This window comes from Oryctolagus cuniculus, chromosome 1, assembly GCF_051225735.1.
Source record: "Oryctolagus cuniculus isolate XC-2025 breed Fujian yellow rabbit chromosome 1, ASM5122573v1, whole genome shotgun sequence".
NCBI classification, from domain to species: domain Eukaryota; kingdom Metazoa; phylum Chordata; class Mammalia; order Lagomorpha; family Leporidae; genus Oryctolagus; species Oryctolagus cuniculus.
Genome location: NC_142867.1, coordinates 46033698 through 46058717, shown reverse-complemented (window position 1 = coordinate 46058717; position 25020 = coordinate 46033698). Strand labels below are relative to the sequence as shown.

At 39.4% G+C, this 25020-nt stretch overlaps 1 protein-coding gene across 7 annotated transcripts in view; it reads left to right on the top strand.

Annotated features, from left to right (window-relative positions):
• Positions 1 to 25020, top strand: part of PRMT3 (protein arginine methyltransferase 3) — a 156232-nt gene that overhangs the window by 4690 nt on the left and 126522 nt on the right. For 6 of the 7 annotated variants that reach the window (XM_002708975.6, XM_089310610.1, XM_089310617.1 and 3 more), the window contains exons 4-8: positions 42 to 91; positions 708 to 810; positions 17685 to 17844; positions 19040 to 19181; positions 24665 to 24730. In XM_002708975.6, the coding sequence (XP_002709021.1) occupies positions 42 to 91; positions 708 to 810; positions 17685 to 17844; positions 19040 to 19181; positions 24665 to 24730 (521 nt within the window). The remainder of the gene's footprint in view (positions 1 to 41; positions 92 to 707; positions 811 to 17684; positions 17845 to 19039; positions 19182 to 24664; positions 24731 to 25020) is intronic. The other variant, XM_089310622.1, reaches the window with a different exon arrangement.

Here is a 25020-nt window from a genome sequence, read left to right as displayed (position 1 = left end):
TCATGCTTACATTATGTTAAAATAAGTTTTTTTCTCTTTAGGACTTGAATTTTACGGATACATTAAACTAATAAATTTTATAAGACTTAAGGTAAGTTGGTAGCTTAATTTACAATTTTGATTGGAAAATAAATACCACAGTGACCGTCAATGCACTGAAGAAAGATGATGAGCAATTATATAAGGAACTGTTTTAAATTTCTCATTCATCCTCGAGGGAATCATAGACAATAGGAACTAGCACAGCATAAAATGCCAAGTATACGTTTATACACATACTTACATAAATGTCATTTTTACTGTGTCTAAGAGATGATTGACTGCTATGTGTGAAAGTAATTGAGATAAAGGGAATTACTGATAGGCAGTATTTCCATAAAATCAGAAATAATTTATGCTGTGATTTCAAGAGCTTAGGTTGCTGTTTTGTTCTTTTTTTCTTCAAATGCTTTTTCTTTTTGTCCTGTTTAATATTTACATTGTCACTTTCCCCAAATCTAAATGAAGATGAAACTCTACCTGGAGAACATTAAGTAACCAGATATCCAGTCAAGCTAACAAAATGGCAGATTGACTACAGACTCTTTTAACACTGATTTTATAAAATGCAGATAGAATTGTTTCTTAATTTGGTTTCCCTAGTTTTCACTAGGGAGATTTTTCTGACTACATGCAATTCAAAATCATGCAACTAATTTTACATCCAGAACCCTACAGTTGAATATATGAATTCCATATACAACCCAGTGCCTTGGGAAAAAGAAGAGTATTTGAAGCCAGTATTGGAAGATGACCTTTTACTTCAATTTGGTAAGATGAACTTGCTGTATCTGCTTTGACAGAGGGCAATTTCTTTTTTTTTCCCTTTTTTTAAAAAAGATTTTATTAATTTATCTGAGAGGTAAAGATACAGAGAGAAGGGCCCTCCATCTGGTGGTTCATTCGCCAAATGGCCACAATGGCCAGAGCTGGACTGATCTGAAGCCAAGAGCCAGGAGCTGCTCTGGGTCTCCCATGTGGGTGCAGAGGCCCAAGGACTTGGGCCATCTTCTGGTTTGGCAGGCCACAGCAGAGAGCTGGATCAGAAGAGGAGCAGCTGGGACTAGAACCGGCACCCATATGGGATTCCAGTGCTGCAGGAGCAGGCTTAGCCCACTATGCTACAGCACCGGCCCCAACAGACGGCTATCTCTTATAACAAAGTAGAGGTACAGTGTTCAGGAAGATATACAAGTAGTCTCCCCTTATTTGTGATTTCACATTTTGTGGCTTCAGTTGCTTGCAGCCTGTCGTGGTCCTAAAATATTAAATGGAAAAATCCAGAAGTAAACAGTTTATAAACTCTTAAACTGAGCCATTCTGAGTCACTTGATAAAATCTCAAGCCATGCTGCTCTGTCCCAGCAGGATGTGAATCATTCGTTTGTTCCCGTATCCATTCTGTGTACCCTGCCTGCCTGTTAGTCACTTAGTAACTGTCTTGGTACTTAAACACTTGTGTTTATTGAGAGAGAGGGAGGGAGACCATGTTCACATAATTTATCATAGTGTATTGATAAAATTGTTGTATTTTATGATTTTTATTCATTTATACTGTACCTAATTAATAAATTTTATCATAAACATGTATATAGGAAAATGGTATATATAAGATTCAGAACCATCATACTTTACAGGAATCAATTGGGAGCTTGGAATATAAGCCCCACAGATAAGAGAGGGCTATTTTATCATCTCTTTAATTCTCTGAAGACTTCTTCAGTTAGTTGGTTTCAGTCAGAAAATTAAGGCATTGAAAGTTTGACAGTCACACTGACAGTTACCAGGGAGGAGTTTAAAAGTAGAAACTGGTTCGAGACTTTTTATAGGATGTTTGAAACATAAAAAGACTTGAAAGAATAATTTTTTATTGTTTAACACTGATTTTAGGAAAACTTGAAGTTTAATAATATTTGCTACTCTTGTGTCATATATTCAGCCCATACTTTCATTGGGACATACATAGTTTATTGAGATCTTATTTTGATGCAGGACAGATTTTCATGGGCTTGTCCTTGTTTACTCTTAATCTTCCCTTGAGGCAGGGTCACTGTCATGTTGTGACAACTGCTTTCTTTTGTTTACTCTGTGCTTCGGTTTATTGCTTATTAAACAGGAGTCCAGGAAAAATGTTGTTTATCCCTTATACTTTATAGATCTGATTTGCAAGAGTGAAATTAAATACTCTTTTATTTATATTTGATTTCCTATTTCTTAGGCTAGTCAGGTGGAATGGAGGGTTTGAGCTCCTCAATTACCAAGGCTTTTTTTTTTTTTAAAGATTTATTCATTTATTTGAAAGAGTTACAGAGAAAAGGAGAGGCAGAGAGAGAGAAAGGTCTTCCATGCAGTGGTTCACTCCACAGTTGGCCCAATGGCTGAAGCTGCGCCCATCCAGAGCCAGGAGTTTCCTCCAGGTCTCCCACATGGATGCAGGGGCTCAAGGACTTGGGCCCTCTTCTACTGCTTTCCCAGGCCATAGGAGAGAGCTGGATTGGAAGTGGAGCAGCCGGGACTTGAACCAGCATCCATATGGGATGCTGGCAGTGCGGGCAGCGCTTTTACCCACTATGCCACTTTCTGGCCCCACCAAGGCTGTTCTAAACAGACTCCCACCTACAGAGAATAGGTTGACAATATGTATTTCAGCAGATGTTTGATTATAACTGGCATCAGAGAGCAAGGACCGTCCAGTACACAGATTCTTGAATTCCTATCAGGAAGAGATTTGGAGAATAGCAGGTAGCAAGCAGCAAGTGAGAAACAGAAAGGGCACACTGCACAACTAGAGTATGGAGGTGAGTGGCCCCATCTCTGAACTGTGTTTTTTATGTGGGTGTTTAATGAAAGGGAAGTTGCATTCTAATAAAGAGGAAGAGTAGTCATGGTTTTCCTGGGAAGTAGATGGGGATTTCCCTGAAGTGTAGCTCCTGCCCCTTTTTGCTCCTTAGATGGTCCAGTGTTTCATGTCCTGGTGGCTGGTAGCTGTGTTGTTTGGTATACTAATGTATCCAGTGAGTGTATAATGAGCGGTGGGTGCATCTAGGTCAGCCTTTGCTCCTAAACTGGTATGAACCTAACCTGTATTGGGGGAGGGGGCGGTGTCTGTTTATCTTCAGAGCATGAGGAACCAAACCCATATCCTTTACACCTTGAGATAACAAGAACTATTGCCAGGTGGCTAAGCTGCTCCATTGGCCTCTCTCTCATTACTACTTGTTTTCTTGAGCAGCACTGTTAGTGAATTGTATGGTGGTAAGATGTGGTATTAAGAACCTTAAAATCATACCGAGGTACTATTGACCTCGGACAAAGCTCTTAAGCTTTCTGTTTTCAGTCTTCTCATTTGTAAAATGAGGAATTAAGGCCAGATTTCTGAAAATTTTCTAGGTCTGAAATTTAGTGATTGTCAGATTGATTATTCCTCCACTTCACAACTTCAGTTTCACTTCTCAAAGTGTTTATTGTGATCTTCTTGGTGAATGACAAAGTGCCCAATAGGTGTTGATGACTTCCTAAATTCAAAATCGGGCGGATCACTCACAGGATGAGAGTAGTATGTTAAATGGATTAGGAACTTGAACAAATGAATGTCATTATCCTGTCCACAGGGAGCCCACAGTCTTGTACTTGGGTGCTTTGTAAAATCAAGTGTTTCATGAGAAGAAAAGGTAATGCAGGTCAGAAGAGGACATTTCTTAGATCAGGAACAGATTAATTGGGGACTTTGTGCCGGTCAGTATGGATACAGATCAGTATTGAACTGTTAACTTTCCAAAGCTCAATCAACTTAATTTCTTTGAGCCCGAATTTTAATTCATAGGAAGGTGATAATGACACTAACCTTGTAAGATTGTTACAAAGATAATGCATATTAGCACAGTCCTTGCCACAGGGTAAATACTTAATAAAGGAGAATTTATTGTTACTGGTAACTAAATAAATTCTACAGAAATTTATATGAAAAAGTTGTGACTAAGATCTAAGGCAATTAAAGAGACCTGGGATAGGAAGTAGACCATGAATTTACTTTTTTTTTTTTTTGTGCATTGCCATGTTCTCTTATAATCTATTCCTGGTGGATGGTGGAAAGATTGAAGAACTGGTATTCAGTCTCCTTGCTCCAGGCTTGATGACTAACCATTTCACCTCCATTTTCTTGCTATAAACAGTTTCCAAGTATCTGCTAAGTATTTGACTTTGAGAATATAAAAATGACTAATTTAGTGAAAGAGAAGACAAAGAAAATAGGCAGTAAAAGTTCAGTCTGAGTGGGAAAAGGTAACTTTATCATGGAGAAACCTGGCAAGGCTGTTTTTTTCAGATAATCAACATTTGCATCATCAGTGATAAGTCCTACAGATAGTAAATACCCTTGATCAAGGTTATCAAAGCCAGGAATCTGAGGAACTGCCACAGTCAACTGGGATTTAAGGAGATAAGACAGCTAGATGTACTGTATCCTAGGTGGGATCTTAGAACAGAAAAGAGACATTAAGAAAAAACTTGGGAAATCTGTATCAGTAAAAAAATATTCTGCAATGGGTTAATATCCTTTATGAGTTTAAAGAGTACTTAAAATTCAAGGGACAAATATTTGATAGATCAGTGGGCAAAAAATATGATTAGACTGTTTACCAAAAGTATGAAAATGGTTCTGAAATGTGAAAAAAAGGTTCAAACTCTCTCAGACATGCAAATTAAAATAACTCTTGAGATACCATTTCTCTTTAGCAGACTGGCAGAAGTGCTTTTGGATAACAAACTGTTCTGTTGCTGAGGCAATGGACAGTTAGGTGGACTTGTGCTTGTGGAGTGCAAATTTGATAGTGCTTAACAAAATTATGCATGCACTTATTTTTTTTTTTAAGATTTATTCATCTATTTGCAAGAGTTACAGAGAGACAGAGACAGGAGCGAGTGAGCGAGGGAGGGAGGGAGAAAGGGAGGGAAAGGAGACAGGTCTTCCATCCTCTGGTTCGCTCCTCAAATGGCTGCCAATCCGAAGACAGGAGCCTGGAGTTTTTTCCGGGTCTCCCATGCAGGTGCAGGGGCCCAAAGACCTGAGCCATCTTCTGCTTTCCCAGGCCATAGCAGAGAGCTGGATTGGAAGTGAAGTAGCTGGGACTTGAACCGGTGCCCACATGAGATGCCAGTACTGCAGGTGATGGCTTTACCTGCTACGCCACAGTGCTGGCCCCTGCACTTATACTTTAACACAGCAGTCTGACTCTTAAGAATCTTTCTTGAAGATACATTCTGAAAGTACCTATACACAAAAATTACTCATTGCAGTATTGTAATTTCAGAATATTGGAATTGACCAAATTCCCGTGTATAGGAGAGTCATATAAACTGTGCATCCACAGCATAGCAGAGTATACACCTGCTAAAAAACAAATAGCTCTGTGAACTGATGAGAGTGACAGCCAGAACATAATGTTAAATGCAAAAAAGTTAAAACCCAAAAGAACACTTAAAATGTGCTTTTCTTGTAAAAAAAAATTCAAGAAAATGCACATGTTGGCCATTTGTGCAAAAGGAATAGCGAAGCTAAAAAAGATTAGTTATTTAAGGGGGTGCTAATGTGGGAAGGGATAGCAAAAGTATATATTGGGAATTCGATAACAGAACAATGAGAGTGGCACTGTCTGAGTATATTTTTGTTTGGCTCCAACTTTTAGGATTACTGTAATGTTTCTCGTAGCTTTCATATAGTCCGAAAATCAAGGCACAGTATTTGGCCTAGCAGTAAGGTGCTGATTGAGAAGATTGAGAGTCATATGTTGGAATGCCTGGGTTTGAATCCTGGCCCTGGCTCCCAAGTCCAGCTTCCTGCTGGTGCAGCCACTGGAGGCAGCAGGTGATGGCTCAGGTAGTTGGGTCCTGGCCACCCACATGTGAGATTAAGTTCCTGGCTCCCAGCTTCCACCTGGCCTGGCCCCAGACATAGCAGGCATTTGGAGGGGTGAGCCAACAGATGGGAGCTGTCTGTATCTGCCCCTCTCTCATGTAGATTTAAAAAAAAAATTGGAAAAAAACAGGATGGGACTGGAGGAGATGGCAAGTGGTGTAAAATGGAATCAAAACACTAACAAAGTTGACTGTATTACAGGTGAATAACATAACATATTGAAGTGGTTGGGAAAGAGAACCTCAGTAGCCCTCCCCCCATCCAGTTTCCCTTTCTACAGTTTGGGTTACCTGCAGTAAGAATTACAATCTGAAAATATTAAACGGGAAATGTAATTCATACATTTTATTTTATTATGGCATATTATATAATTGTTCTATTTTTTTATTATCTCTTACTGTGCCTAATTTAAAATTAAATTTCATCATAGGAATGTATATATAGGAGCAAACATAGGCTCCGAAGGACTTGCGGTACTCTCCAAGGTTTTAGGCCTTGAGGGGCATTGAATGTATGTGTTTACAGTTAAGGGGATGAACCACTAATGTACTAGAATTTTGACTCAGTAATGTGATGAGTCAAAAAGCACTAATGTAAAGGAAGGCATTTCTCACAGGGTGTGGATTAGCAATTCTGACACTACTTTTTGTGTATACTAGAAATGAACAAGTCAGTATACTGTGGGAAATAAGAGCCATGTTGCTCCTTACCAGAGGAAGAGATCTTGAGGTAGTGAGAATGAAATGAATCCTGTGGTGATAGATTGGAATCAGCATTATCAGTGTGAATTCATGGTCTTTATGTAAATACAGATATATAGATGCAGAAACAGAGATGTATGTGCATGTGTTGGTATATTTGCATATATTTCCTGGCTTTCTACTGAGGGGGCCTAGAAAAATCCCATGATCAAAGAACACACTCAGTGCCCAGTTCTTTGTTTCCAACACTATTGTCCAGTAAGATGAACCAAGACTTCTCGGGAGGAAGTGCTGGAAAAATGAGGGAGTGATTATCAGGAACACAGAAAGCCTCCTGAAGGAACCCCTCATGCCAGAGCTAGAATGATTTGAGCAACACAGAAAATGATCATGAAATTGGATTTTAGCTCATTCCTGAGTCCATACTGACATAAATAATAAACCAAATAAATGAGGAGTAGCTAGAGTTTGACTTTAGAGTAAAATTCCCATTAATAAATACAGAAGGAAAGAGAAAAATGGAAAACCACCATTAAAGAAGCATAACAATAATTGCTTTCAGAAAAGATTGACCAATGAAAACTAATATTAGTGGACAGAAATTTAAGGATAAACAGGATTTGTGTAAAGTGAAGTATCTTCCCTAAGAAACTTTAATAACTTCAAAGACATAACATTTAAGAGCCGAAAACTGGCAGACAACTGAGGATACCCATTTCTGTGCTATTCTTGAAAAAATGTGTAATTTTATGCCAGTCATTAAAAAAACTCAGATAAACCTAGATTGAGGAACAGCTACAAAGTCACTGATTGGTACTCCTCATAAGTATCAAGATCATAAAAACGTGGAAGGACAGAGGAAACCAAAGAAATAAGTAGATGTAGTATGTAAGCTACATTAGAGGACATTATGGGGAAAACTGGTAAAATTAGAATAAGGTGTGTTATAACACTGTAGTGATTTTTTTTCTAATATTATGTAAAGTGTTGGTTAATATTAGGGGAAGGAATGTACTATTGCACTTTGCTTAAGTCTAGAATTAGTTCAGAATGAGCTTTTAGAATGTAATGATGTTTGAACATAGGGTTCTATAGGGTGGTGTGGAGGGAGGTAATCTAATCTGGAGGGTTTGGGAAGGCTTCCCAGAGGAAGTGATGCTTGAATAGAGTATGAAAGATTAAGTTGGGATTATTCAAGTGAGAAAAAAGAGATGTTCCAGACAGTACTTTTAGGCAAGAAAAGTTTAATAAAGCATATGAGGACCAGAAAGAACCAACCAATGTTATTTGCAGGTGTTGTGATTATCAACATAGAAGAGATAAAAGGATCTACAAATAAATTGTTAGTATACAAGAATATAAAGAAGTAAAATGCTTCTCATCTAGAAGTTAAGATTACTTGTGCATGACAAAATTAAATGGAGACAAGCTAACAGCAGTGGTAATAAAGACACCCTACTGTGTGTAATGTGTCCAAACAACAGACTTAGATTCATGTGTCTAGATTAAGGCAGATACAGACCAAATGAAGCTCTATAGAGTCAGTTGTGAAGTATCAGTTACATTGTACCTTCAATAAATGTCCTCCAAGGGTGGTTTGGGTATTGACTTCTGGCTGACAGAGAAAAAGTATGGAACACTGAGTGGAAGCTAGTTTTTGTTCTGTTTGTTTTCAAATGAAACCTGAGAGTGGCATCAGTTTCTTCTAATCATCTTCACTGAATGTAACTGGCCACACTTGAAGGCTGAAAAAGGCTGAAAAATACAATCTAGGAAGAAGTGGAAATGTTGATTTAATAGACCTGCCATAGTGCTGTATTTCTAAATTTTGTAATCATACAACATATAGATATCAAAGGTTGTTTGCTCATTGTTAAAGAGTAGGCAGGACTTTTTGGTTAAATAGATTATATGTCAGTTGTGCCTTGCTGATACTTAGTTTGTAATAGCTTTTGCAGCTGTGCAATGAAATGTTCTGTAGGTAACAGGTCCATTTGTTCAGTAGTGTAGGTTGGCTCTTTTTTTTTTTCTTGTCTAGTTGATACATTCATGAAAGTGGAATGTTGAAGTACCCTGTTATTATTGGAGCAAATGTCTCTAGATCCATTAATATTGTGAATAGCTGGGTGCTCTGGAAATAGCTGGGTGCGCTAGCATTGGGTGCATGTACATTTACTAAAGTCACATCTTTCTGTTGAATTGATCCCTTAATCATTACATAGTGCCCTTTGTCCCTGTTAAGTTGTTGTCTTAAAGTCTTTTTTTCTGATATTAGGATGGCTGCTCCAGCTTGTTTTTGATTTCCATTTGCATGGAATATCTTCTTCATCCCTTCACTTTTTTTTTAAGATTTGTTTTTATTTATTTGACAGTTACAGAGAGAGGTAGAGACAGAGACCTTCCATCTGCTGGTTCACTCCCAATTGGCTGCGACAGCCCAAGCTGCGCCAGTCTGAAGCCAGGAGCCAGGAGCTTCTGCCAGGTCTCCCACATGAGTGCAGGGACCCAAGGACTTGGGCCATCTTCTACTGCTTTCCTAGGCCATAGCAGAGAGCTGGATCAGAAGAGGAGAGCCAGGGCTAGGACTGGCGCCCATATGAGATGCCAGGACTTTAACTCACTGTGCCACAGCGCTGTCCCCCATCCCTTCACTTTCAAGCTGTGTATATCTTTGTTGGTGAAATATGTTTCTTGTAGGTAGCAAATAGATGGATCTTGTTAATCCACTCAGCCAGTCTGTCTCTATTTTTTTAAATTTTTTTTTAGAGATTTTATTTATTTGAGAGGTAGAGTTATGGAGGGAGAGACAGAAAGGTCTTCCATCTGCTGGTTCACTCCCCAGATGGCCACAGCAGCCAGGGCTGAGCCTGTCCAAAGCCAGGAGCTTCTTCTAGGTATTGCACACAGGGGCAGGGGCCAAATTGCTTGGGCCATATTCATGCTTTCTCAGGCCTTAGCAAAGCGTTGGATCAGAAGAGGAGCAGCCGGGACTCAAACCAGCATCCATATGGAATGCTGACGCCACAGGCATATGCTTAACCTGCACACCACAGCATCAGCCATTTTTACTTCTAACAGGAGGTTTTCTGTGCATTCTATCATGATGCTGATTATCTTTCTCTGTTTCTGTATGTTGCACACTTGCACATCCTTAAGTATCATTTGTAAGGCTGGACGAATGGTGACAAATTCTTCCAATTTCTGTTTGTTTTGGAAAGTTTTATTTTAACTTCATTTATAAATGAGAGCTTTACAGGGTACAGTATTCTGGGTTGACATTTGTTTTGGGACTTGGACTGTGTCTGTCCTTTCTCTCCTCTGGTGGGTTTCTTCCTCCCTCCCTCCCTCCCAAGATTTATTTATTTATTTATTTGAAAGTCAGAGCTACACAAAGAGAAGGAGAGGCAGAGAGAGAGAGAGATCAATCTTCCATCCACTGATTCACTCCCCAGTTGGCTGCAACAGCACGAGCTGCACCGACCCGGAGCCAGGAGCCAAGGGCTTCCTTCAGGTCTCCCACACAGGTGCAGGGGCCCAAAGACTTGGGCCATCTTCCATTGCTTTCCTAGGCCACAGCAGAGAGCTGGATCAGAAGTGGAGCAGCCGGGTCTCAAACTGGCGCCCATATGGGATGCTGGCACTGCAGGCGGTGGCCTTACCCGCTATGCCACAGCACTGGCCCCTCTCGGATTTCTAAAGAGAAATCAGCTGTTAGTGTAATTGGAGATCCTCTGAAGGTAACCTGGCATTTCTCTCATGCACATTTTAGAATCTTTGATTTTTGTTTTACTGTTGACAGTTTGACTAGAATGTGTCAGTCATGTCTATTCAGAGTTCTTTGTGCTTCTAGTACTTCATTGTCCCTATCTTTCTCCAAATCAGGGAAGTGTTCTGCTGTTATTTTACTGAATAGACCTTCTAATTGTCTTTCCACTCCTTCAGGAATTAAGACAGGTACGTTTGGTCATTTGATAGTGTTCCATAAATCTCAAACACTGTTTTCCTAACTTTTGTTCTTCTTATCCTCTTCCTCCTCCTTCTCTTCCTCCTTGTCTTTATTCCCTTTCTCCCTCCCTCCTCCTTGCTCCTCTCTCTTTCTTCTTCGTTCTTTTTTTTTTTTTTGCCTGCTCCCTCAGTGAATATCTGGAGTTGTGTGCTGGGTGGTGCCAGGGAGCTCTGGCCAAGTGACATGCAAATTGGGCATGGTAGATCTCTATCATCTGCGGGGTGAGGGTATGATCCTACTGGCTGGTGTGTTCACAAACCCAACCCCTCTTTGCCAGGGTGAGCCAGCTCCCCAGGATAATCCCAGAGTGCCTGTGCACCCCACCCTGTCAGGTGCACCATCCACATGAAAGGATCTGTGTGCTCCATAGTGTGACTAGGGAGCCTCACCAACTCTCAGGTGGCTCCTAGCTTCTGGAGTTGGACCAGTTGGACCCAGTGATCACTGAAAGACCCATCCACACCCCACACCCTCCTCAGTTTCCTGGTCTATGGCGCAGTCACAGGATTTCCACAGTCGCAGGCTGCAGGGCTCCCACAGCCACAACAGGCAGGGGATCTGCTCCCTACCCAGTGAGCTCCTCTGCGCACAGAAAGAGCCGCTGTGTTCCCAAGTCAGCCACCCACCCACCTGAGGCTGGCCAGGGGACGGTGGGGAACAACATCCCCTCCCTCCACAGAATCAAGTGGGTGCCCCGCCCCACCCCAACCAGTTTCCCAGACTGGACTCAAAGTCAGTGATCACCAGATTTTTCCCTGCTGTGTGGTCCACAGCAGCTATTGTTTGCTTTATTATGGGAAGATGGTGCTTTTTCCCCACTTGTCACTGGATACCTTGGTGGGGGAGTGGGAAGGAAATCGATGTGACCTCCCTTCACGGAGTTAGGAGGATACTCTGCCCCCTGCCAGCTCTTCAGGCTGCACCCAGAGTCAGCGGGGACTGCGAGGTTTTCCCTCAGTCAAGATCACCAGTGCCATGCTGGCTGCTGCAGCTTGTTCTCACCCCAGTCTGAGAAGATGGTGTCTCCATTGGCTGCAGGCGTCCCTAGTGGCCTCCTGCTAGCTGCTGTGTCACTGTAGAGTCTTCACTGCTCCACGGTGTCTCTCTTCTTTCTGTAGACTTTCCACTGGAAACCCCTCTCCCACTGTCCCTGGGAACGTGGTTCCTCCCCTGGTCTTCTGTGATCTTCTTATGGTCAGAGTCAACTGTCTGTTCCCTAGTTGGCCATCTTGGATTCTGGCTATTGTTTTTGTAGCTTCTTAAGTAGAACCTTGAGTGTTTCATTTCAGACCCTTCTTTTATATTGTAAACCTTCAAGAGCATACATTCTTTTCTTAGTACTGCTTTAGCTATGTCCCACCATTTTTGTAATCTTAATATTTTCATTGTTTAAAATATTTTAAACTTTTCTAATTTTTTTGACTGATACTTAATGGGTTTCTCAAGATAAAAATGTTTTCCCTAAACATTTCAATAATTGATTTCTAATTTGATTCCATTGTAGTCAATGATCATACTCCATTTTCTTTTCTTTTTTTTTTTTTATTTAATGAGCATAAATTTCCAAAGTACAGCTTATGGACCACAATAGCCTCCTCCCCCCCGTATCTTCCCTCCCACCCACAACGCTCCCCTCTCCCACTCCCTCTCCCCTTCCCCTTGACATCATGATTAATTTTCAGTTATCTTTATATACAGAAGATCAATTTAGCGTATGTTAAGTAAAGATTTCCACATTTTGCTCCCACACAGAAACACAAAGTGTAAAATACTATTTGAGTACTAGTTATAGCATTAATTAAACACCTGAGAGTAATTGTGTATTAATTACAGAGTTCAACCAATAGTTTTAAGTAGAATATAAAATACATCTTTTGTATTGTTGTGGCTTCCCCCCTGACCTCCCTCCCTCCCGTCGCCCTCCCCTCACCCACTCCCTCTCCCATCCCGCCCTTCATCACGTTTCATTTTCAATTACCTTCATATATTGAAGATCAACTTAGTATATACTAAGCAGGGATTTCAACAGGTTACACTCACACAACCGAACCAGGTATAGGGTATTGTTCGACTAGTAGTGTTGTTTTTGAGTTTCATAGTTAAACATATTAAGGACAGAGATCCTGTGTGGGGAGCATGAACCCAGTGACTCCCGTTGTTGATTTAACAATTGGCACTCTTATTTATGATGTCAGCAATCACCTGAGACTCTTGCTATGAGCTGTCTAGGCTATGGAAGCCCCTTGAGATCAGCAACTCTGAATTTGTTTAGTCAAGGCCATATCACAGTGGAGGTTCCTTCCTCCCTTCAGAGAAAGGCGCCTCTCTCCTTGATGGCCTGATCCTTCTGCTGGGGTGTTGTTCACCAGGATCCTTCATTTAGATTGTTTTTTGCCACCGTGTCATGGCTTTCCATGCCTGCGAGACTCTCATGGACCTTTTAGTCAGATCCGAATATCCCAGGGTTGATTCTGAGGCAGGAGTGCTGTTTTGGGCGTTTGCCATTCTGTGAGTCTGCTGTGTGTTCTGCTTCCCCCACAGGATCATTCTCTCCCTTTTGATTCTATCTTTCATTATTTGCTTACACTGGTCTTATTTGTGTAATCTCTTTGACACTTACCCTATCTTTTTTATCAGTTGTGTATTTATATTTGTCTCTTTACCAAGTGTGCTGGCATTGGTACCTGCCTCCTTGGTAAGGTTGAGTTGAAATCCCCTGGCACATTTCCAGTTCCACCATTGGAGGTAGGTCTGAGTGAGTATGTGCCGTCCTATATATCTCCTCCCTTTCTTATTCCCACTCCCAATGTTCCACAGAGATCAATTTTCTGTTAATTTTTAAAAGCTTAAGAATGGTTGTGCATTGATTGCAGAGTTCAACCAGTGGTCTTGTGTAGAGCAAATCGAGCAACAACAACAAAAATACTAAAGGAACAAAATAGTAAGTTGTTCCTCAATAGTCTAGCCAAGGGCTGCTCATGTCATTGTCTCTCATAGTGTCCATTTCACTTCAGTGGGTATCATTTTAGGTGCTCATTTAGTTGCCATCGATCAGGGAGAACATGTGATATTTATCTCTTTTGGACTGGCTTATTTCACTCAGCATGATGTTTTCCAGCTTCCTCCATTTTGTTGTAAATGCCCGGATTTCATTGTTTTTTACTGCTGTATAGTGTTCCAGAGAGTACATATCCCATAGTTTCTTTATCCAGTCATCCGTTGATGGACATTTAGGTTGATTCCATGTCTTAGCTATTGTGGATTGAGCTGCAACAAATATTGAGGTGCAAATGGCTTTTTTCACCCCTTTAATTCCATTTGGGTATATTCCAAGGAGTGGGATGGCTGGGTCCTGTGGTAGTGCTATATTCAGGTCTCTGAGGACTCTCCAGACTGTCTTGCATAGTGGCATTACCAGTTTGCATTCCCACCAACAGTGGATTAGTGTCCCCTTTTCTCCACATCCTCGCCAGCATCTGTTGTTGGTTGATTTCTGTATGTAAGCCAATCTAACCGGAGTGAGGTGGTATCTCACTGTGGTTTTGATCTGCATTTCCCTGATGGCTAGGGATCCCAAGCACTTGGGCCCTCCTCCACTGCCTTCCTGGGCCACAGCAGAGAGCTGGCCTGGAAGAGGGGCAACCAGGACAGAATCCGGCGCCCCGACCGGGACTAGAACCTGGTGTGCCAGTGCCGCTAGGTGGAGGATTAGCCTATTGAGCCGCGGCACCGGCTGATCATACTCCATTTTCAACACTTAGGTTTATTGGGGCTTGTTTTTATGGCCTGGCACTTAGTCTTTCTTGGTGAACATACTGTTTATATTTAAGAAGAATGTATATTTTCCAGTTACTGGCTGTAGTATTCTATAAATATTAGGTTGAGATGCTGGATAATTTTATTCGGATCTTTTCTTTTTGAATTTTTTGAAAAGATTTATTGAAAAGATGTATGTATTTGAGAGGCAGAGTTACAGAGAGACAGAGAGAGAAAGGTATCTTCCATCCACTGGTTCACTCCCCAAATGGCCACAGTGATTGAAGCCATGAGCCAGGAGCTTCTTCTGGGTCTCTCACGTGGGTACAGGGGCCCAAGGACTTGGGCCGTCTTCCACTGCTTTCCCAGGCACATTAACAGAGCTGGATCGGAAATGGAGCAGCTGGAACTGGTGCCCATATGGGATGCTGGCACTGCAGGTGGCGGCTTTACCCGCTGTACCACAGAGCTGGCCCAAAGATTTATTTTTTATTTATTTGAAATACAGAATTAGGAGGAGAGACAGCATGAGAGAAAGATTGAATTTTTTATTTGATTCTATCAGTGGTTGAGTGAGATGTGATTGAAGGATTATCTCTTTTGCCTTTTATTGCTTCATGTGTTTTGGGGCTCTTTTGTGACATTTATAAATGTTTGTAATGTTATGTCTTATGAAAAATTGATCATCTTTTGTAATAGTTCTCATCTGCCTCAAGGAAGTTTTAAAGGTGATTTGAATAGCGTGAAACGGAATGTAAACCTGGCAGTTTTCGTCTCTCTGAATGTGGTTTTGAATTAGACTGTCGTGACGAATTTGCTCTGAATCTTAATGTTTATGGAATACTTTGTCATTTTCAAGTTTATACGTTTAACCTTTAATATCTACAGATTGTTTGAGTTTTTAATATGACTGATTTTCACTGTAGCAGAAAGTAATTAGAAACTTGTCCAACAGTTTTGAGGAATTTTGAAAACAAAATAGAAATGAGGTTTGTAAAAAAAAAAAATGCTGTACGAGCCTTTAATGTCCAGGAAATAGTTTCTTGTGCTCATTATTTTCTGGTAAACTAAATAATGAACTAATATATAGTTTTAAAAACATCTCAGTATTCTGCAGAATAGTGAGAGGTTAGTAATATATAGCATGGCTTTTATAACAAGATTTCAACTTTAGCTCTATCCTGTTAGTTACAGTTTTATATCAAGCTTATTTTCTCTAAGAAATATCCTCTTAAATATTTCAGCTATAAACTGAGTGGGATGAAAACATTGCCATATTTCCTGGAGTGCTATATTGAGAAAATATAATATTTGCCTTGTTTATAGGATAAAGTTGATCTGAAAGTTAGACTGGTAAGTGGATATTAGGATTTTGTGAAACTTACCAGCTATGTATATTGTTTGTAGTTATTCTACAACATTAAATGATTTATGTGTACTGAAATTAAAATTTAAAAATTTAATTAATATTTATTAATATCAACTATATAAACTATAAAGTATTAATTTATATATTCTACTCTACTTTGCCCCAAATGAAAAAGTCATTGAATATTTAGAATTATTTATCTATACATTGTTCCTGAAGAATATTCTTTTTCTCTAGCTTTATTAATGCTTAATTGATAAAAGAAAGTTATATACATTTAAGATATACATGATGATTATATATATGTATGCATTGTGATTCCAGTCAATCTATTTAATATACCCATCACCTCATATACACATTTGTGTGTGGGTAGAGAATACTCAAGAGCTATTGTGTTGGCCAATTTCAAATACACTGTAAGCGTTATTAACAGTAGTCACCATGGCGTCATTTAGATGCTAACAACTTACCTCAAAATTGAAAGTTGTGCCGTTGTTGACCAGCATCTCCCCATTTCCCCTAACCCTTAGCCCCTGGCAGCCACCATTCTCTGATTTTTCTGGGGGGAGGGGGTGGCGTTCCCATATGTATGTGAGATCATGCAATGTTGTGTTTCTTTATTTGACTTATTTCATCTAGCATAATGTTCTCCAGGTTCATTCATGTCAACACAAGTGGCTGGATTCCACTTAAAGAATATCTAAATGGAAAACCTGCTTTTCTATAGATCAGGGCACAGCTTGTGATCTTGTGAAGTGGCGAGTCCATGAGCTAGGAGGGCAGGTCTGGGTTTGAATCTTGGTTCTTCATTAAACATCCATGTGACTTTGGGTTAGTTACTTAATTTTGCTGAAATTTATTTTTCCAGTACTTTAAAATAGAGATAAATATTTATTGACATCTTAGGCTTGTTGTTAGGATGAAATGAGATATAATGCATGTATACTTGAAACATACCTGGTGATCTGTAAATGTTAGGGTTTTTTCTTCTACCTTTTCCTTTCTTCCTGGGTTTAACTCAATATAATTCAAGTTCATATATATGTTCAACTTAGGTGACTAATAAACATTTAGAATATTAGCATACTCTGAATTCAAATTGAAACAGCTTGAATGTTAAACATTTCATTAAAAGTACTTCTGAGGCGCCGTGGCTCACTAGGCTAATCCTCCGCCTTGCGGCGCCGGCACACCGGGTTCTAGTCCTGGTCGGGGCGCCGGATTCTGCTCTCTGCTATGGCCCAGGAGTGCAGTGGAGGATGGCCCAGGTCCTTGGGCCCTGCACCCACATGGTAGACCAGGAGAAGCTCCTGGCTTCAGATCAGCGCGATGTGCCGGCCGCAGCGCGCCAGCTGCGGTGGCCATTGGAGGGTGAACCAACGGCAGAAAGGAAGACCTTTCTCTCTGTCTCTCTCTCTCACTATCCACTCTGCCTGTCAAAAATAAAAAAATAAATTAAAAAAAAAGTACTTCTGAAGGGCCAGCGCTGTGGCTTAGGTAAAGCTGCCGCCTGCAGTGCTGGCATCCCATATGGGCACCAGCTCAAGTCCTCGCTGCTCTACTTTTGATCCAGCTCTCTACTATGACCTGGGAAAGCAGTAGAAGATGGCCCAAGTCTTTGGGCCCCTGCACCCACATAGGAGGCCTGGAAGAAGCTCCTGGCTCCTGTGTTCAGATCGGCCCAGCTCCAGCTGTTCTGGCCATTTGGAGAGTGAACCAGCAGATTGAAGACTTTTCTGTCTCTGCCTCTCTATGCCTTTCAAATAAATAAAAATCAATACTTATGATTTTTTAATTGACTTTATAATGGGTACGAGGATATATTTATTCCTAACATAATGATGCATATTTCATTGTTATAAGATGGCCTGATAATAATGTCCCTTTATTTCTTTAGATGTAGAAGATCTTTATGAACCAGTGTCAGTCCCATTCTCATACCCCAATGGACTCAGTGACAATACATCTGTTGTTGAAAAATTGAAACAAATGGAAGCCAGGGCCCTGTCTGCTGAAGCTGCATTTGCTAGAGCACGTGAGGATCTGCAGAGAATGAAGTAATTAACCAATCTTATAGAAAATTAGATTCCCCAGAATAATATAGCTAATGGCAAAGCAGAATATAGTAGAACCTTTCTATTTTAATAGTGTTAAATGTATGTAGCATTTTATATATTGTGGATATTGTTGATTAATATAAAATTTTAGGGTTTTACCTGTTCTCATATACTTTTTCGTAATAACTGTTATACTAATGGTAGTCATTCTGACAGCTGTGCTCTTGTTCCTTGATGCCTATAGTCTTCCTTTCAGTTTGCCTGTTTCCAATTCATTTTTCAAATTCTTCCTATCCTAGATTTTCAAAAGTGTAGGGATTAGTGTTTTTTAGGTTTGAGTAAAAATAACAGGGTTGAAATTATTGTGTTTAAAGATTCAAAATGTGATTATAGTAATCAGAAAACCAGAAACATGGAGCAGCCTTTGTAGTGAGTAAATTAGCTTTCTAGTGCTATAGGGCTTCTCAAAGTTTAATGTTTATAGAATCTCCTGGGGATCGTCTTAAAATGCAGATTCTGACTGGAGAGTTCTGGAGTAGGCCTGAGATTGATACCTTAGAGTTTTCCCTGTTGAGTTTGTAAGGTTGTTGCTTGTGCCAGAGCACCTATTTGATACTTTTCTAGAGTGTCCAGCAAAAAAGGTAGAGCCAGTTAGTTCTTCCATAACCAACACTAGCTAGTTTCTGTTCTTGGCACTTCTCTCCCTAGCATGCCGAATCTGTGCTTAATTATGTCAAAGAGGGAGATGAGTTACAGAGATGGAATGGGTGGTGTTAGTATCTGTAGGGGCCAACTTTTTGTCCATTTTAACCTCTCAAGAAGGTTTTAAAGAATGTTAACAGAGCTGAAATATGCTAAATTGACTCAGCTTCTAAAACAAAGTCTTTAAACAATAGAAATAATAAATTCCAGTAAAGGTAAAGTGCTATTTTGTTCAATTGGAAGATATAAAGAGTTCTAATCCACGGCTAACGTTGTTTTTGTGATTTGCAGAAGTGCTTTCAAACTTGGTTTGAATATGCCATTGCGTTAAGATCCAGCAGGGGGAGCTTTGGGTTGCTTGGGATAGAATGTGATTTAAAGGCTCATCCCACTCAGTACTCCGCTCCCTCCCCTCTCTTCCTCAACCTCTAGCCTTTCCTTCTTTCATGGTCCAATAAACCTGTCTCAAGGGTGTATTTCAAATTGATTACAGACAATTTGCTCAGGATTTTGTGATGAACACAGATGTCAGAACCTGCTCGTCATCTACTACCATTGCAGACCTCCAGGAGGATGAGGATGGTGTTTATTTCAGCTCATACGGGCATTATGGGATACATGAAGAAATGCTAAAGGTTAGAAAAGAGCGCAGATGCTCCAAAGCCATATTAAGGGGAAAATAGAATTCAATAGGTTCCTTCTTAACACGTGTACAATGGGAGAACTGCTGCTTGGTGTGTTTTGGCATTTTTAGTGGGGGAGGGTATTCTGGGTTTTTGTTTTAGAACTTTTTTTTTTTTTTTTTTTTTTTTTTTTAAACCAGAGTAAGGGAAAAGGTTTATTGTCAGGTCGGAGGAACCCAACAGGCTGCATAAAAGAACAGCCTAGAACTCCTTTTTAAAGCTTTTTGGAGCTTTGTAGCTCATCTTAGGTTGAACAGATTAAAGAGGCATCAAAGTCCTTGTAAATTCTGTATAAGATTATTTATGAAATCACTTCTTAGAACATGGGAAGAAACTCAGTAGTGTTTTCAAGTGCAACTGTTCAGCAGTGATAATTAAATGATGCATTTTCCCTTTAATTTACAAAGGAAATGATTAGCTTTAGTGTTTTAGATAGCAATGTTGCCTTTCATTAGGCAATTAAATAATATTTTTGGTATAAAGTTTGACAGGTAACTCATGGTTGTTATGGTGTTAACTTTTTTGCATTTGAAATCATTGATAATATGGTAGTAGTTCCTAAATTGGCCAAATAAAATATTTAAGTCTGGCTTGTCTTTATTTTCATAATGGTAACATTTATATAAAGTAGAAATAGATTTTTCTTACCTTGTAATTACACATTTTATTAAATATTCTATTACGAATATAAAAGTAGGATGTTAATTTTAATCAGTAAAACTGAAAATAGCTAACTAGAAGAAATATATGTGAAAATGTAAAAATTACTGAAATTTTTAGATGTTTATCTCTGAATTTTAAATGCTACATTACCTTTTCATTTCTTAAACCAACAAAAAAAACCCTTCTAAATCCTTTCAAAAATTGTTTTATTCTACAGAAGCTCTAAGAATAGATTTTCCTGAAATGTATGCATTTAAAATAACCAGGAATATTTGATAGTATGTGTATATTGTGCTGAGTCAGTTTTGCAGAATCACAGAGTTGAAGTTTGCTGATACATAGCAGTGTCACATTTGTGCTTTTTGTTGTCACATGAATAGTGACATAGCATTACCAATTACAGGTATCTTGTAAGTAATGATTTTAAGTGAACTTGTTTAAAAGAAATTGACATTCTCTGTTTTTTGTTGTTAATTTTATGTTGTGTAGAATTTGTTGTCATTGCAGGAGTTAATCTCAGCCTGTGTTTATCATTTTAAATCACCCCCCAGTTTAAATGCCATGGCCCTTTAATGGGTTTGTTATAGAAATTATTTTGGGCTTTTCAGACAAAGAGCACTGAGACTCCCAGTAGATTTGAGTGTTCTCCTAGAGTCATCAGGAAAACTTAGTTTGAATAATTAGCACTACAAATCTCTATCCTGGACACTTGTTGTGGGGGTCGGAGGGAGAGACAGAGAGACCTTCCATCTGTTGGGTCACTCCCCAAATGGCCTCAACAGCTGGATCTGTGCTGATCAGGAGCCAGGAGCTGATCTTCCGGGTCTCCCATATAAGTGCAGGGTCCCAAGCACTTGGGCCATCCTCCACTGCTTTCACAGGCACATTAGCAGGGAGCTAGATTGGAAGTGGAGCAGCTGGGACTCGAACCAGCACCCATATGGGATGCTGGCTCTGCAGCTGGCAGCTTTACCCTCTATGCCACAGCTCTGTCTCCGTAGCTGTCTCTCTCTCTCTCTCTTTTTTTTTTTTTTTTTCGTAGCTGTCTCTTAAACTAGGGAGTGTTCACATCTGACTGTGTACCTTTAGGTCCTCTGATTCATAGAGATTAAGAAGTTCCAGGGACCATTGCTGTGGTGTAGCAGGGTAAAGCCGCCACCTGCAGTGCCAGCTTCCCATATGGGCACTGGTTCATGTCCTGGATGCTCCATTTCTGAGCCAGCTCTCTGCTATGGCCTAGGAAAGTAGTAGAAGATGGTCCAAGTCCGTGGGTCCCTGCACCGGTGTGGGAGACCCAGAAGAAGCTCCTGGCTTTTGGTTTCAGATCGGCACAGCTCTGGCAGTTGCAGCCAGTTGGGGAGTTAACCAGCAGATGGAAGACCTCTTGCTCTCTCTGTGTCTCTTCTCTCTCTGTGTAACTCTGACTTTCAAATAAATAAATAAATCTTAAAAAAAAAAAAAAAAAAAAAAAAAAAAAGCTTCCAGGGCCATCTTCTTCCCTTGAGAGAACCATTTAAGAATTCTTATTAACATCACTCTCCATTTCTTGGTTTCCCTTAGCTTTTGTATAGTATCATTACCTCTTGGAGATGATGGTCATCTGAGCCCCTTGAAGATAACTAAGTTCTAGTGATTTCATGGAAAACATGGATATGTTCAATTCAGAAAGAACTATGTATTATAGTTTGCATTATGTGCTATGGGTGAATGTAAAATGCACCTTAATCTATATTTCTTCTCTTTCTAACCAGAATAGTTCTTAGCAGATATAAACTGTTCATTGTTAACTTATCACTACAGTGTTATCTAATTTTTATAAATAATTTAAAATTCAGAAGCCGTATTTACAGGATTTATTTTTATGCTTAAAATTGGCATTTTGTTTAGTCTTAGGTATTTTAATGACTTTAGCACATGTTTTTTTTTTTTTTTTTTTTTATTTTTTGACAGGCAGAGTGGACAGTGAGAGAGAGAGACAGAGAGAAAGGTCTTCCTTTGCCGTTGGTTCACCCTCCAATGGCCGCCGCGGCCGGCGCGCTGCGGCCGGCGCACCGCGCTGATCCGATGGCAGGAGCCAGGAGCCAGGTGCTTTTCCTGGTCTCCCATGGGGTGCAGGGCCCAAGCACCTGGGCCATCCTCCACTGCACTCCCTGGCCACAGCAGAGGGCTGGCCTGGAAGAGGGGCAACCGGGACAGAATCCGGCGCCCCGACCAGGACTAGAACCCGGTGTGCCGGCGCCGCTAGGCGGAGGATTAGCCTATTGAGCCGCGGCGCCGGCCAAGCACATGTTTTAATTATGATTTTGAGCAAGTTATTAGCGGTGTTAAGATGAGGATAAATTTTTGAATTTCAGAGATAGCTATAAGGGGATAGATTTTGAAATTCCTTGCCACTTCATTTTTTCAAAGCAGAGTCATTATTAATATAACCTGAAAGCACCACTTTTTTTTATTTGATTTTTTTAGGAGAAACATTGTTCTCCCTAGTAGCACATATACAGGTCATAGTGTTAATTTGAAGTTTTGGCGATGTTTCTTTACTATATTCTTCCCATTGTACCAGCAGCTAATGCATGCGTTCTGTCAAATTTCACAAGTCTATAAATTAAAAACACTGTCATCTGTGTAGGTAAAATAAATAGTACATACCTTGTCTATTAGTCTCATTTTTAGTTTTTTTAATATTTGTAGAAATAATCCCATTGTACTTTACTAATCAAAATATATTTTCGCCTTGATTTTTAGAGCTTGATTTTGTTCTTTGTTTTAATAGGTTGGTAGAAAAGATAACTTTCTCTTTAAACCTTGTTTTATGTTAGTCTTTTTTTTTTTTTTTTTTTTTTGGAATAAATTTTTAGGGATGGTTGCAAAAGCTAGTCTTCTGTTTGCATATTCATGTTAAGTGGGTTATTTCTTTCAGAATTTCAGTTTTTAAATTGAGGCTGTGCTATACACAAGGCACAATGTTTGTATTGCGCTTTGAATTTCCATATAGTGGGGTGAACACATATAGAAAGAACCAAAATGAAAGATTGCAGTTCTCTTGAGCAGCAGTGCATGGAGTTAGGGCAGTGGTTGGGATTCCATTGATTGAGTTAAACAGTGGTGGGCCAGTGTGATTGGTGAAAACTTTCCAAGTGACTGCAATCACCCATTTTAGGTTTTGTTGTTTTAGCAAAAATCACTGGTTATCGTGTAAGCAGAATATAAATAAGTATAAATATAAATATAAGCATATTTAATGTTTAAAAATAAGTATATATGTATATAAAATGTACATTCATATATATGATATATGTATATATAAGTAAATATAAGTATATATAGGTATGCTTTAAAAGTTTTGAAAATAGATAATATATATAAATTTATTTAAACAGTAACTTTCCCTAGTAATTTCTTAAAATATATTTTAAGAATTAAAAGTTAATAAAGGGGAAAATTTAATAAGCTTAACAAAATTTTTGTAGAGCAGGTAGATGTGATAATCAGAATGCTTCCAGTTAGTTATGAATATTTCCCTTCTAAGGTCCAGTAATTAAGTAAAATGACTTGAGTTCCAATTTAAGATACGCTTTTTTTTTTTTTTGACAGGCAGAGTGGACAGTGAGAGAGAGAGAGAGACAGAGAGAAAGGTCTTCCTTTTGCCATTGGTTCACCCTCCAATGGCCGCCACGGCTGGCACACCGCGCTGATCCAATGGCAGGAGCCAGGTACTTATCCTGGTCTCCCATAGGGTGCAGGGCCCAATTACTTGGGCCATCCTCCACTGTACTCCCGGGCCACAGCAGAGAGCTGGCCTGGAAGAGGGGCAACCGGGAAAGAACCCGGCGCCCCGACCGGGACTAGAACCCGGTGTGCCGGCGCTGCAAGGCGGAGGATTAGCCTAGTGAGCCTTTAAAAAAGGCTCAATATTGGCATAAAAATGTTTTGGGGAACTATGGTTTGTATAAAATTTCCATATTATAACATTTGGTGTAACTCTTTTTACGTAGTGTGAGACTCAAAACCAGGATTGTCCTGTGATGTTTATTTTTATCAAAGTCATTATTTACTCGGTAGCAGAGCCCCTGACTGCTTAATTTGCAGTCAATGTGTGTCTCAACTTAGAGAATCAGTGCATGAACCAACGTAAATGTTAGAGTTGAATGCCTGCTATGGTTGCATATCAGTGTAGGAGTCTCATAATCTGGGCTTTGGTGCTTAAATGATTTACCTTTAGGCTTACAGGCTTTTAAGGATCATTTCCTAGTACAGAAATTTCTAGAAATTAAACTGTATTATAAATGAGATATGGGGTGATCACCGACTTTCTTAGAAAAATGTATTCAGAATGCCTTCATTTTTCATATGTAACTGCAACTTTTATGTTTACCTCTTTTTCTCTTTCCTGTTTTAATATAGCTCTGTTACATTAAGTACAGGCTCTAGGTTCCAGGCTCTTTTCAAAGGAGCATATATGATGATCATCTTTTGTTAGCTTTAATCATCACTTGAAATCTTATGGTAAAAAATACATGTGAAGAGGAAAATGTGTGCAGTTTTTAAGAATGTAAACAGCTCTTACTTGACATTCAGTGATCTTAAATATTTTGTTTTTGTGTTGTTGCTACTTATATTCTTTATTATTTTTTTTTGAAAAAAAAAAAAGTTTAATTTTCCAGGCAAAAAGTAGCTGTGGAAACTAGCAGTGTGTGATAAAATAGCAAATACTTTTCTAAAAAAATTGTTTACCTATCTTGTGAAATGATGTTTTTTTCTCTCTACCCTAGGATAAAGTACGAACAGAAAGCTACAGAGATTTTATATACCAAAATACACATATCTTCAAAGACAAGGTAAGTAGTAGAGGTTTAGAATAGAGTAATAGAATTGCACATTTTGTGGTGTTCTTGGGCATTATCCTCTGTTGGGTCATCATCATGATAAGCAGTTGATTTAACATACTCTAGCTTTATTTCATGGAAGACTTTTATGATAATGTTCTGTGATGCAGAATATTGATAACAGAAATGCTGATTGGTGCTGTCATTCCACACTTTTGTAAAAAAGATTAAGTCATTAATTACAATGACAAAGCCTAGTTAAATCCTCATTCAGATAATTTTACTTAAACTGTACTTTGATT